This window comes from Bos javanicus, chromosome 15 (genome assembly GCF_032452875.1).
Source record: "Bos javanicus breed banteng chromosome 15, ARS-OSU_banteng_1.0, whole genome shotgun sequence".
Lineage (NCBI taxonomy): Eukaryota > Metazoa > Chordata > Mammalia > Artiodactyla > Bovidae > Bos > Bos javanicus.
Genome location: NC_083882.1, coordinates 49,333,686 through 49,347,257, shown reverse-complemented (window position 1 = coordinate 49,347,257; position 13,572 = coordinate 49,333,686). Strand labels below are relative to the sequence as shown.

At 36.0% G+C, this 13,572-nt stretch overlaps 1 protein-coding gene and 1 pseudogene across 1 annotated transcript; one reads left to right on the top strand and one right to left on the bottom strand.

The window, feature by feature from the left end:
* Positions 1-454: 454 nt before the first annotated feature.
* Positions 455-1,531, bottom strand: LOC133261320 (olfactory receptor 52E2-like). Its single transcript, XM_061439814.1, has one exon. The coding sequence runs from the start codon at positions 1,467-1,469 to the stop codon at positions 534-536; it is 936 nt and encodes a 311-aa protein (XP_061295798.1). The 5' UTR covers positions 1,470-1,531; the 3' UTR covers positions 455-533.
* A 10,912-nt stretch (positions 1,532-12,443) lies between these two features.
* LOC133261319 (olfactory receptor 52D1-like) lies at positions 12,444-13,428 on the top strand (annotated as a pseudogene).
* Positions 13,429-13,572: the final 144 nt, after the last annotated feature.

Sequence of the window (13,572 nt, the reverse complement as noted above, 5' to 3'; positions counted from 1 at the left end):
TTCATGGGGTTGTAAAGAGTCAGACATGACTGAGCTACTGAACTGAACTGAACTAATAATATTTATGATGAAATCATAGGATATCACTTTTCAGTCCTTAAAATAAAAATGATTGAGTTCTGAAGGTAGAGAAAATGAGAAAAAGAAGGAGAAACAAGAGAGGATTGCAAAGTAAGAAGGGAGAAACACTTACAGGGCAACTTGGAGCTAAAGAGGGAGTGAGAATCATCAAAAAAATCCACATGAATAATATAATACAAAAAAAAGGTACATTCTATATTTCTACTTCGAATCTACTGATTCCAGTGACCAAATATCATACATAAAGACTGTCATGGACTTTCACGTACTATTTGAATTGGATAACAAAGCTTAGATTTTTCAGTCTCTGAACTCATTAAAATAGTTACAGAAGGGAGCCAAATACATATTTTGTCAATCACACTTAAATGTACATAATTTAATATAATAAATTGTTTCCCTGCTCAAAAGTTCCATATCATACATATTAGATGCTATTCCATTTTAATTCTTTATTTTTGTAATAACATTTTTTTCACACGGCCATAGATCTGCTTGGTTCTGACTCCGTATATGACAGGGTTGAGCATTGGCGGCACTGTAACATAGAGATTGGCCAAAAGTATGTGAATGTAACGGGGGACATTTCGGCCAAAGCGATGTGTCATAAAGGAAAATAGAGCTGGTGTATAGAAGGCAAGAATTACGCAAACATGGGAACCACATGTGCTGAGAGACTTGAGTCGTGCTTCATGAGAAGGAAGACGAAAAACAGCACGGAGTATCTGAACATAAGAAAGGGCAATGGCTATGATATCAAACACTAGGATTGAAATAGCACCTAAGCCATAGATGATATTGATCTTGATGCTGACACAAGATAGGCGAGCAAGGCCCATGTGTTCACAGTAGGTATGAGGGATGACTTGATTCTCACAGAAGGGCAGCCGTAAAATGAGAAATATAAATGGAATAACAGAAATAAATGACCTCACTAAAACACCAACACCAATCATAGAAATGACCCTGTTGGTGAGGATGGTGCTATATCGGAGGGGGTTGCAGATGGCCACATAGCGGTCATAAGCCATTGCCAAGAGGACTGCTGACTCCATACCAGGGAAGTTGTGGGTGAAAAACATCTGAGTGAGGCAGGCTTCAAAGAGGATCTCTTTGAGACTAAACCAGAAGATCCCAAGCATCTTAGGGATGGTAGCTGTGGAGAGACCCAAGTCAATGCTAGCCAACATGGCCAAGAAGTAGAACATAGGCTGGTGTAGACGGCTCTCAGCCTGGATCACAAATAGGATAGTGAAGTTCCCTATCAGTGCAGTCAGGTACACAGCACAAAAGGGAAAGCCAATCCAGATATGGAGAGTTTCCAGTCCTGGGATTCCCAGCAACAAGAAGAAGGAGGGGTGAAACTGGCTATCATTGGGAAGGGACATCTTGCTTGGTATTGCATAAGTCCATGTTCCTTACACATGCGTGTTTACTGATCTTCAGAGTACTGAGTAAAGCTCTGCAATGTTTTAAACCTAAGGAAAATAAGAATACCATACAATTGAGTATACTCTCTTCCTCAGTTAATTCACACAGTAAAAAATGTAGTATCAATACATAAACATCAATGTGAAAAAGCAAATTCTTGAGAAGGTTTTAGAAATTTTGTAGTGGATTGTCATAAAAAATTCTACATAATGTATTCATCTTTGTTAGCACTGTTCTTCTCTGCTAATTTGCAATGGTTCTATTACTAGTATTATGCTAAAATGTTGCCTTACTATTAATAATTCATTAATTGCCTTCTCTCATCATCATCAACATAATTTATTTTCAATATTGACATACATAGGACTTTGCCAGCCTCTAAAGTGGTCTGTAGTTTCATTTGATTAGATGGTAACACACAAGTATTAAAACATTTTTTCTAATAATTGCTAATGAACACATATTCATTAAGATGCAATCTAAAAGGTTCAAAATAAATATAAAGGATTCAGGTAAGCCATTTGTTAATATTTATTCATTAATATTAAAGTATGCAGTTAAAGTGCAGTTAAAATGACAGCATCAACTACCATCCATTAAGGTACTTGCCTACTAATTCCAATGCTGTGGAACATGTGCAAATATTATCTCTAATCTTTATAAACACAAATAGGAGAACATTAATCCCATCTTTAAGTATGGATCTAAACCTCATATAGTTTAAAAGACTTGTCAAAACTTGTAATGCTTATAGTTACAGAGCTATAGAAAAAAAATAGAGGAGAAAACAGTAAATTGAAATGAAAAGAGAATGGAAATAAGGAAAAGCTAATACATGCCTAACCCGTATCATATGTACATAGCTCTCTCTCCTCTACACACATTCAAACAGACACATCATCTCTTTTAAACACACATCCATCTGAATACAAGATGTCATATCTTCATTATAATCTAAGGAGGTCATAGTTGTAACAGTTTAAGATTCATGGCAAATATGTTGAAGAAAAAACTAAATAGACACCTGTTCTGAGCATACTGGATCTACCATTTTCAAAGTTACCAAAGCTGTTCTTACATATTTTCATGTACTTTACTTATGGCAATTGTTAGATGAGTATTTTTAAAAATTTGATCATTCATTACTGATAGTGGTTTTGTAGTAAGAAGTGTCTTTTCATCATTTTGTATTATTGGAAAATGCCAGAAGAGCAATGGAAATTATGATCACAGTTTCACTAAGACAATCAGGTATCATCTAGACCTGATGATATGTGTGAGAAAGCAGGGAACTCCTAGGAGGAAATGGCAAACATGAAAACAAGGGAAGCTGAAAGCAATAGGTGTTATTTGTAGGAGGCATTCTGTGAAATGTCTTTAAGAATAAGCTCTTTCTTCCATAATATTGTGGCCTTGAAATGCAAGAGTGAATACTCTAAAAATGTGTGATATAGATAATTGAAAGTAGAATTCAATTATGAAAGCAATATTTTCTGTGATTCATTAACATAAGTTAAAGACAGTCTTAATTTTTTTTTTTTTTTGTATTCCTAGACCAGAAATCAAGTTGTAACTATCTTTGGTGCTGGATGTTAATCGGATTATTGTGTGATCGTTTCATAAATTGTAGGTTATGTTGTACATTTGAAACAAATATAACATTATATGTCAATTATACCTAAATTTAAAAAAGAAAGACAAATATCTGAGTAGCATCCTCTTCTCTCACACATTATAAAAAAGTACAATTAATTTTACCTTTTCAGTATTTTAAAAATCAGTGCATCTATCTCATTCATAATGAAATTAGTTTAAATCATTATCATTTCTTGGATTTATTACAGCACAGTAGTTTACAGTACTTGAAAGTATGAGGTCTACAGTCAGACTAACTTTTTTTAAACCCAGATTCTTGATTTATTTACAGTGTAATCAAAAGAAAGTAAGTTACAAGCATTTTTCATCTATAAAAGAAGGAATAAATTTAAAGCCTTAAATATAATATATTTTTAGTTTTAGGTAGATATTGAACACTTGAGCCTACTTCAAAGATACCATGCTATCCATCATTCTTTAGATGTCAGGAGAGTGACTTTTTAAAATGCACAGGATAGATTCAGGCTGAAATCCAAATGGGTATATTATGATTACATGCTCCTTCCTAGCTATGATCTTGTCCATTTCTCTAAACTTCTGTCTCAGTCTTCTTTCCCTCAAACTTATCTTGTGTCTCTTCTCTTCCTTTCTTTCTCTCGTCTTTCCTTTTGTCCATCACTGTGGCCTCGGGATACACTGTGAGTTAGGAGACAGAGAAGACTTACCAGACAGAGCACCAGGATGGAATCCTGTCTCTGTTTTGTCTTAAACCACTTAGTTTTTATGAGAGCACTGCTCTTTGCCTGGAGGAGCTTTCAGTAGAAATTCCCCACAGCCAGTTTTATAAAGCACAAAAAAGACCTCTGAGTATTCAAGATTCTAATCTGGTTTTGAACCAAAAAAAGAGAGCCATTAGGGAGTCCTGGTTTCTAAGGAAAAGAAACCAAAGATGTCAGGTTTAGATTATTTTTTTTAATTTAATTTTATTTTTTAACTTTACAATATTGTATTGGTTTTGCCATATATCAACATGAATCCGCCACAGGTATAGGAAGGTGACTGAATAGGAGGTCTTTGTACTCTTCCCTCACAGAAACACCTGCTCAGCAACCAGTAATGGATGAAAATAAGAGTTCCAAAATCTAGATGGGAGGTTATAGGCCTCTGGTGGAGCAAAGAACAAGACAAAACAGATTAGTAAGAGTAAGAAGAAATGTTTCACTTTGCCCTCATCACTCACCTTTCCTCAGACTGGCACTGCTCTGCACCAAGAAATTCCCTCAGCCTGAGTTCTCCTATGGGGGAATGAGAGAGTAAGCCCAGCTCTGGATAAATGTGTGTGTGTGGTGGTGGTGAGGGGTGGGGGTGCGGTGGGAGTGTACATATACATATGATATGTATTCATGCACAGGCATAGTCCTTTCTCATTATTCTCATTAGTTCTTTTCCATAAAGTCACCATGGACACTGAATTAAAATGTAGGAAAATATCATTCCTACAGGAAATGCAGATCTCGGTTCCTACAAGCTTCTTGTCACTGTTGTAGCCATGTGTTCCAGGAAACAAACTCACTCAGAAGAACAATGCAGATAAATATTATTTTATTCTGGTACACTTCAAAAGTAAATTTTTTTAATATTTATTTATTTTAGTGCATTTTACTACACTTGACAGCTATTACAAACAGCAAGATTATCAACAAGAAACATGGAAATAAGAAAAATGTGGCACTGAATAGAATGCAAAAATAATACTTGTTTACAGCGTGAAAGAGGAAATGAAAAGTCCACCTCAGCTGAGAATGTACATGTCAGGCAATTTAATTTGTCCCAGATCTTTGCATGTCTACAGATGACTGTGAAAATGTCATAAATATTTATTTGAGGTTACAAATAAATTCTTGAGAGTAGGCAAATTTGCAACTATAGAATTTCCAAGTAATGGGGTTGCACTGTTGAAAGGTTTTTGCTGAACCACATAAGACACTGGGATTCTTGGCCTCCAGAGGAGAAGAATTCAATCTGGGGCTAGTGATGAGGCTTGATCATTCAGACCTTTTGTGTAATAAAGTTTTATTAAAGTATAAAAGAGATAGAGAAAGTTTCTGACATAGACATCAGAAGAGGGCAAAAAGAGTGTCCCCTGCTAGTCTTTAACCGGATATTATATAGCTACTAGCAGTCTGCTAATTAGAGGAAGTAAATGTCTCAAAATTCAGAGAATGGCACCAGGCCCCTCACCCACAACATGCATTGAGATAACATTGGCATTAGGTGAGTCATCCTGGGCCATAAAATGATTGACATGAATCTTAAAGAAAGGCAGATTTCCTAGCAAATATATAGTTTTATTAACATAGATTAGGAGAACAATGTACAAGTAAAACATACAGGATCTGAGCCTTTAGGTGGAACTGACTTGAAGACAGAGTTTAGGGTAAATGTATAGTACATTAACATCAGATCAGATCAGTCGCTCAGTCGTGTCCAACTCTTTGCGACCCCATGAATCACAGCAGGCCAGGCCTCCCTGTCCATCAACAACTCCCGGAGTTCACTCAGACTCACGTCCATCGAGTCAGTGATGCCATCCAGCCATCTCATCCTCTGTCGTCCCCTTCTCCTCCTGCCCCCAATCCCTCCCAGCATCAGAGTCTTTTCCAATGAGTCAACTCTTCACATGAGGTGGCCAAAGTATTGGAGTTTCAGCTTTAGCATCATTCCTTCCAAAGAAATCCCAGAGCTGATCTCCTTCAGAATGGACTGGTTGGACCTCCTTGTAGTCCAAGGGACTCTCAAGAGTCTTCTCCAACACCACAGTTCAAAAGCATCAATTCTTCAGCGCTCAGCCTTCTTCACAGTCCAACTCTCACATCCATACATGACCACAGGAAAAACCATAGCCTTGACTAGACGAACCCTTGTTGGCAAAGTAATGTCTCTGCTTTTGTATATGCTATCTAGGTTGGTCATAACTTTCCTTCCAAGGAGTAAGTGTCTTTTAATTTCATGGCTGCAGTCACCATCTGTAGTGATTTTGGAGCCCAGAAAAATAAAGTCTGACACTGTTTCCACTGTTTCCTCATCTATTTCCCATGAAGTGATGGGACCGGATGCCATGATCTTCATTTTCTGAATGTTGAGCTTTAAGCCAACTTTTTCACTCTCCACTTTCACTTTCATCAAGAGGCTTTTGAGTTCCTCTTCACTTTCTGCCATAAGGGTGGTGTCATCTGCATATCTGAGGTGACTGATATTTCTTCCGGCAATCTGGATTCCAGCTTGTGTTTCTTCCAGTCCAGCATTTCTCATGATGTATTCTGCATATAAGTTAAATAAACAGGGTGACAATATACAGCCTTGATGTACTCCTTTTCCTATTTAGAACCAGTCTATTGTTCCATGTCCAGCTCTAACTGTTGCTTCCTGAGCTGCATACAAATTTCTCAAGAGGCAGATCAGGTGGTCTGGTATTCCCATCTCTTTCAGAATTTTCCACAGTTTATTGTGATCCACACAGTCAAAGGTTTTGACATAGTCAATAAAGCAGAAATAGATGTTTTTCTGGACATTAACATAGCTTAAGGCAAACATTTCCATAACAAAAATGCATTGGTTAGCTCAAGGTTTGAGAAAAGTTCAGGTGCAACCAGGTGTCATTATGGCAACACAGAATTTTAAGAGAAACCTGTTTTTAAATTTGTATAAAGTAAAAGTGAAGTCGCTCAATCATGTCTGACTCTTTACAGCCCCATGGACTGTAGCCTACCACACTTCTCTGTCCATGGGATTTTCCAGGCAAGAGTACTGGAGTGGGTTGCCATTTTCTTCTCCAGAGGATCTTCCCAACCCAGGGATCAAACCCAGGCCTTCCACATTGAAGGCAGATGCTTTACCATCTTAGCCACCAGGAAAGTCTCTTAAATTTGTATAGAGAAGGGGAAAAAAAAATATAACATTAGTTTGTTTCCTCCTGCTGCCTAAGAGAGAGATAAAAATATCTGCACTTATAGCCTATTTCCTCCGTTTGGAGACGCCTGGCCTTCCTGCCTGTTCCCCTCTCACTGTGTATATGTAATGTATATAAGACACACTAATAATAACATAAAGAATATAACTAAATTTAAAGTTAAATGATAAAATTCCAAGTTGTACAATGAATGAAATTAGTGAGATTGTCACACACAATAAAGATTCAAACATTAGTTAAAGGTCAAAAGCTAGCCTGGAATACATACATGTAAAATCAAGCAATAAACCTCAGTGGCTTGATTGTTTAAAGATGTCAAAGTTTCCACAATAATGTTTAAATGCTATTCAGTTTTCAACAAAGTCACATTTTCATTTGTTTCATGTAATAAATTTTCTGTGATAGAAACAGACATACAGAACAAAAGTAGTTGCCAAGGGCTATGTTAGGGGAAAAAATGGGAAGACATTGGTAAATGGGTACAAACTTTCAGCTATAAGATGTATAAGGGCTGAGGATTTAGCACCTACCTTAAGGACTATAGTTGATAATACTGTATTATATAATCAACATTTGCTGGGGAGTAGAACTTAAGTGCTCTCTCCCTTATACATACACACACACACACACAAATGTTCTCACATACAAATAAATATGTGCGGTTACAGATATGTTAATTAACTAGATGTGGGAGGAGGGGAAATCCTTCCAAAATATATTTATATATCAAATCACCATGATGTGCATTTAAAAAAAATCAGTGGAATTTATTCTGACTAATATGAAAGTAAGAAAGTATATATCATGTCTTGAGATAGGTTATGCTATAAAATTTAGTCTAATATGATTTAAATATTTAAAATCATGTAAATATGAAAATTATGATATATAATTTAAATATCAAGGTGACTTTAGGATTGATATTAGTTTTTCTTTATCTTTTCTTATATTAAAAATAAAAAAGGCATTATTTAAAACAAAGGGACTAGACATGATCTTTACTTTTTAGATTTGTGCATTTATTTTTAAAAACAAGCAATTCTGAAATGCAAGCAATCCTGCTGAAAGGCAGACTCCAGGCAATTGAGGAAGACTCATCTTTCCCCGTCCCCTTTCTTGGATTTTCCTGTTATGAAGATGTCAGCTCTAAAGACTTACAACCTGATTTCTGAACTCAAATCTTTAACTCCCAGTGTCATCTTTCCCTGACACTCTAGGGAGACCATTCCCACTCAATGCCCATGGGACCCTCAGAAAATGGGAAGCATGTCTATAACTGAGCTCATTATGAAAAGCTGTAAGTTATGAAGTTTTCTTCAGTTGAGGTGGGTACTCATCCTCATCCCAGGAGCACCCCTGGTGAGGTAAGGCAATGCAGTTTGCTCTCATTTGTGTCACAGGCTAGGTTGAAAATAGCCAGATGGAAGGTTTCAGGACTCTCATCAGGGTAAATAGGCTGTGAAAAACAGGCTTGTGTAAGATTTCTTGGAGCAACTGAGCCCCTTTGGATTTATGACCCCTGAACAGATGGCCTCTGTTTTACTCTGATGTGAGTTGAATCAGGGTGCAGCTTTCCTTGAGAATAAATTTGTGCATGGGCTTCTCTACTTAGATCAGGCCTTCAGAAAAAGGCAATGAAGAAAGGATGGGAGTGCAGATGTATCAGCCCTACATTCTGAACAAACCTTAGAGATCTCTGGTATTTGAATAACTCTTCATGTTGCCCCAAACTGTCTAACATGCCTTATGTTATTTTATATTTACTGAATCCTGTGGAGCACTTGCCTCTTAATGGTTAATATAACATTTTACAAAATTGCAAACCTTGTAATTACACTTGGGTTCCAATTCTAGCTCCTTGAATTCATTGTAGAAGAGTTTGAGGAACCTATGTGAACATCATTTACTTTATTCATATCTGTGTTATATGTTTGAGTACCTACCTAGAAAGTCCCTTTAAGGATTCAGTAAGACAATGCCCTCAGTATAAAGAAATATAATATCTAATAGAAGCTCAGTTCATGTTGATTTATTTTATTTTTGTTATAAGCTTGATAGAGATGTAGAACTTATTTTTTTCTTTTTTACTTTTTGGTGTGTTTATATTATACACTATCTTTCACTCATATGTACATCCATGTTCTTGACTCTTCTAAGTATGCATACAAGGTCTTTTGGGTTTTGATTTATAATATCAGGATCTACTATGCTTTTATTTTGTAACTTGACATTTTTTCATGTATCAATGCATCACACTTGAAACTACCACAGCATTGTTAATTGGCTATATTCCAATACAAAATAAAAAGTTTAAAAAACCAACAAGAATAAAAAATTATATAGAATATTTAACAGCATGGAGAAAGTCTGAGATGCAGAATTTTGCCAGAAGGTGTTATAGGTCATTTATTTTATTCCTCCTTAAAATCAGATATTTCTTCTCCTCCATTCCCTCTTTTTTTCCCCTATAATCAGACAAAGAAAAAAATATTGATATAATTTAATTTTGTTGAATTTCTTTTTTATAATTTATTTTTGTTGTATTTTTAATTTCTTGGATATGTCTTAAATATTTAATATGATAAAATAAATTGTATAAACAGTATTAAAGTAGTATTAAAAGTTTTAATAGTATGAATAGTATAAATAATATGAAAATAGTATAAACTGTTAATGTACTATAGTGTTTGGGGATTAGTATGAACCAGAGTCAGTTTATAGTGATTCCATTGTTTGTCTTAAGTTTAAATAAAATTATTTACCAGAAAAAATAACACTCCCTTATGTTCTTATTTTTCTCTTTTGTTCATTCATTCATTGGAACATCAAACAAATACATGAAAAGAGATGAACTCTATCAAGTAAGAATTTGTACCATAATAAATGTGAAAGATGTACAGAAATAAAAATGCAGTATGGCAAAATAGAGACATGTAAGTGTACACATAATAGGGACGCTGAAGAGGGGTATCAAATGATGGTTGAAAATAACTAGAAAAGTAATCTCAGAGGAGTGATATGTGAGTAAATTCTTGAGTTATTGAGGGATTTTATGTGGAAAAATACCACCATGAAGAACAAAGACACTGGGTCACCACTTTCACAAACTGACAAGTTCTCTATGAGAGATGTGGGAAAGATATTTAAAAAGCTTAGAGAAATGTTTCAATATTTTATAAGAGAAGGAAAGCCTCATCTCCTCTGTAATTTCATGGTTTATATTTTTATAATGAATACCATTGCAACTCTGCGTTATTTATTTACTTACCGTAAACTATATATAGCACATGAATTTATCGACTACACTGGTGCTGATAAAAAAAGGTAACCACAGTGATACAGCTAAATTATATTCTTATCACAGTCCCAAATATAGGCTCTTTCTAAGTCTATGCTTCCTAAGGATACCCTTTCTGATTGTTTTCTGTGTTTGTAAAAGCTTTAGTATAAATGTGTTTTGTGTGTGTGTATATATATATATATACACACACACACACAAGCATACATGTTTCATTTTTGCTTGTGCTTTTGTGTTAACAGAAAAATCGAATTTCTGTTTCATTTTTCATTTGGATATTTTATATGTAAATGTATAAAAATTACTTCATTCTAATTGCTTCTGAGTACTCTATAATATGCTACAGATTTTTTAACTTGATATTACTTTGATGGACATTTTGGATGCTTGATTTTTTCTTCTATTATAGGCATTTTTACAATGAGAATCGCTGTATATACTTCTATGTCTATGTGCTTAGTAACTCACTCATGTCCAACTTTCGGTGACCCTATGGACTGTAGCCCGCCAGGCTTTTCTGTCCATGGGATTCTCCAGGCAAGAATACTGGAGTGGGTTGTCATGCCCTCCTCCAGAGGATCTTCCCTCCATATGTATATATGAGCATTATTCCCTAGGATGGCAAATAGTTAAATTGATAAGCCAAACCTTTTGTTTCATAAGAATAGTTACTATGCAGTTTTTTCTCTAACAGGTCAATTGTCTTCTACCAATTATGCATACTAGTTGCTCGTTTGCTCAAACCTCTCTAATGCTTGATATCAAAAATCATGATATTCTGTTGGTTAAAAATATAAACTGTGATTTCTATCATATTCATTTTCATTTTTAATTTCATGATTGCAAGTAAGGATAAAACCTGTTTTAAATAATTGGAAAATTGCATTCACTTCTGTATGAACTTTTCTCTGCATAATTAATCCACTTATTTTCTACTGGGAAATAGATTTAACTTGTGTAAAGAGGTAGAACAAATAGAAAGAATGAAACTTAAAGTACATGAGTAATAGGAGAATGTTGATGGAAACACAACTATAGATAAAAGGATATAAAATTTCATTTGAGGATCAAAAAGGGAAAGTTTGTAAAAACTCGTTTTAGCTCAATGAATGTAGACATAAACCTAAAGGTAAGCAAGGGTAGGGCTTCCCTGGTGGCTCAGTGATAAAGAACCCACCTGCCAAAGCAGGAGACATGAATTCATCCCTGGGTTGGGAAGATCCCCTGGAGAAGGAAATGGCAATCCACTCTAGTTTCTTGCTGGGAAATCCCATGGACAGAGGAGCCTGGCGGCTACAGTCCTTGGGGTCGCAAAAGAGTTGGGCACAACTTAATGACTAAACAACAATCCCAAAAAAGTAAAGGAAGCTCAGAATACAGGTTATAACAATATTGTAATTTTTATCTACTAGAGCAAACACAAATTCTGGGGCCAGATGTGGGTCATGAGCAATGCAATGAACTGATCATTTTCTGACACATCGTCATCAGGCTCACTCTTGCCATCATCCTGCATGAATCCCATGTTAGTTTGAATTAACCCCCTTCTGTTTATTCTACAACAGTCCCCCAGGACTGCAATATTTAAATCTCAAAGCTACCCACCTCCTATAATTTGGCATGTGCCCAAACTATTATAACTAAAATCTAAAATAAAGTTTATTTTCCATTCAAAATACTCTATCACCCATCCTGTTTCATTCTGGTGTGTATCTTACAATTGCATGTTTGTTACTAAATCATCCAAACCCATGACTCTTACATAGTCTTCAGCTTTCAACTGATATCCCTTTCTTCTTGATGGAAGATTTTGCTTTCATATACGTAACTCCAGTTTTTTGATATCTAGATATCTTTTCTCATTTAGCATTTACAGAGCAGCCACATTGAAATTTATAACTCTGAAATAATATTTCACACTCAGACAGATAATGAAATAATTTCTATCAAAATATTTACAGACATTGTATTTATTCCATAGACTATAATTCTCTGCATTTTGGCTAACTTAACTTCTCAGAGGCCTCAAAATTTATGTTCTGATTTGTTTGCATTAGATGAAAATCCATGAAGGGAAAACTGAAACATCTGATGATTACATCAGCAGATAATAAGACTGATATCTATCCATCAACCTTCATTCTCATCGGCATTCCTGGATTAGAGACTGCTCACATCTGGATCTCCATCCCCTTTTGTGTGATCTATCTTTTGGCCCTACTGGGAAACTGCTCTCTTCTCTTCATTATCAAGACAGATTCTAGCCTCCATGAGCCAATGTACCTCTTCCTTTGCATGCTAGCTCTGGCTGACCTTACTGTGTGCACTACAGCTGTGCCCAAACTTCTCAGCCTCTTCTGGTTCCATGATGGAGAGATTTGCTTTGGAGCCTGCCTCACCCAAGTGTTCCTGATTCACTCTTGCTCCACCATGGAGTCTGGCTTCTTCCTGGCAATGGCTTTTGACCGTTATATAGCCATTTGTAATCCACTGAGACATGCAGCTATTCTGACACATTCTACAATTGGGTGCATCGGTCTAGCAATTGTATTCCAGGGAACAGTACTTCTCTTTCCTCACCCTTTCTTGCTACGGTGGCTTCCCTACTGCAGAAATATCATTTCCCATACCTATTGTGAGTTCATGGCCCTCATCAAGATTGCCTGTGCTGAGACCAGAATCCGCAGAGCCTATAGCCTCATTGTTGCCTTTCTTACAGGAGGAGTGGACTTCATATTGATCATTTGTTCTTATGTCCTCATACTCTACACTGTCTTCCGTCTTCCATCTCCCATCCAAGGACGCCCGACTCAAGACCTTGGGTACTTGTGGCTCTCATGCCTGTGTGATCTTAGTGTCCTATACTCCAGCCTTCTTCTCTTTCCTTACTCACAGGTTTGGGCACCATGTGGCGCCCCATGTCCACATATTTGTGGCCAACATTTATCTCTTAGTCCCTCCCATGGTGAACCCCATGATCTATGGGGTAAGGACCAAGAAGATACAAGACAGGTTTCTTAAATTTTTCAATTTTTCAAAGTTTCTGAACTAAATCTTTTTTATTCATGAGTAATATCTGAACAAACATTATATTATCTAACTGTGAATGTGTGGTTTCTTCATCAAGAACTTCTTTTAATTGTTTAAGGGCTAAGGTTTTTCTATGGGAAGTAACTTACCCAAAGATGAGTTATTA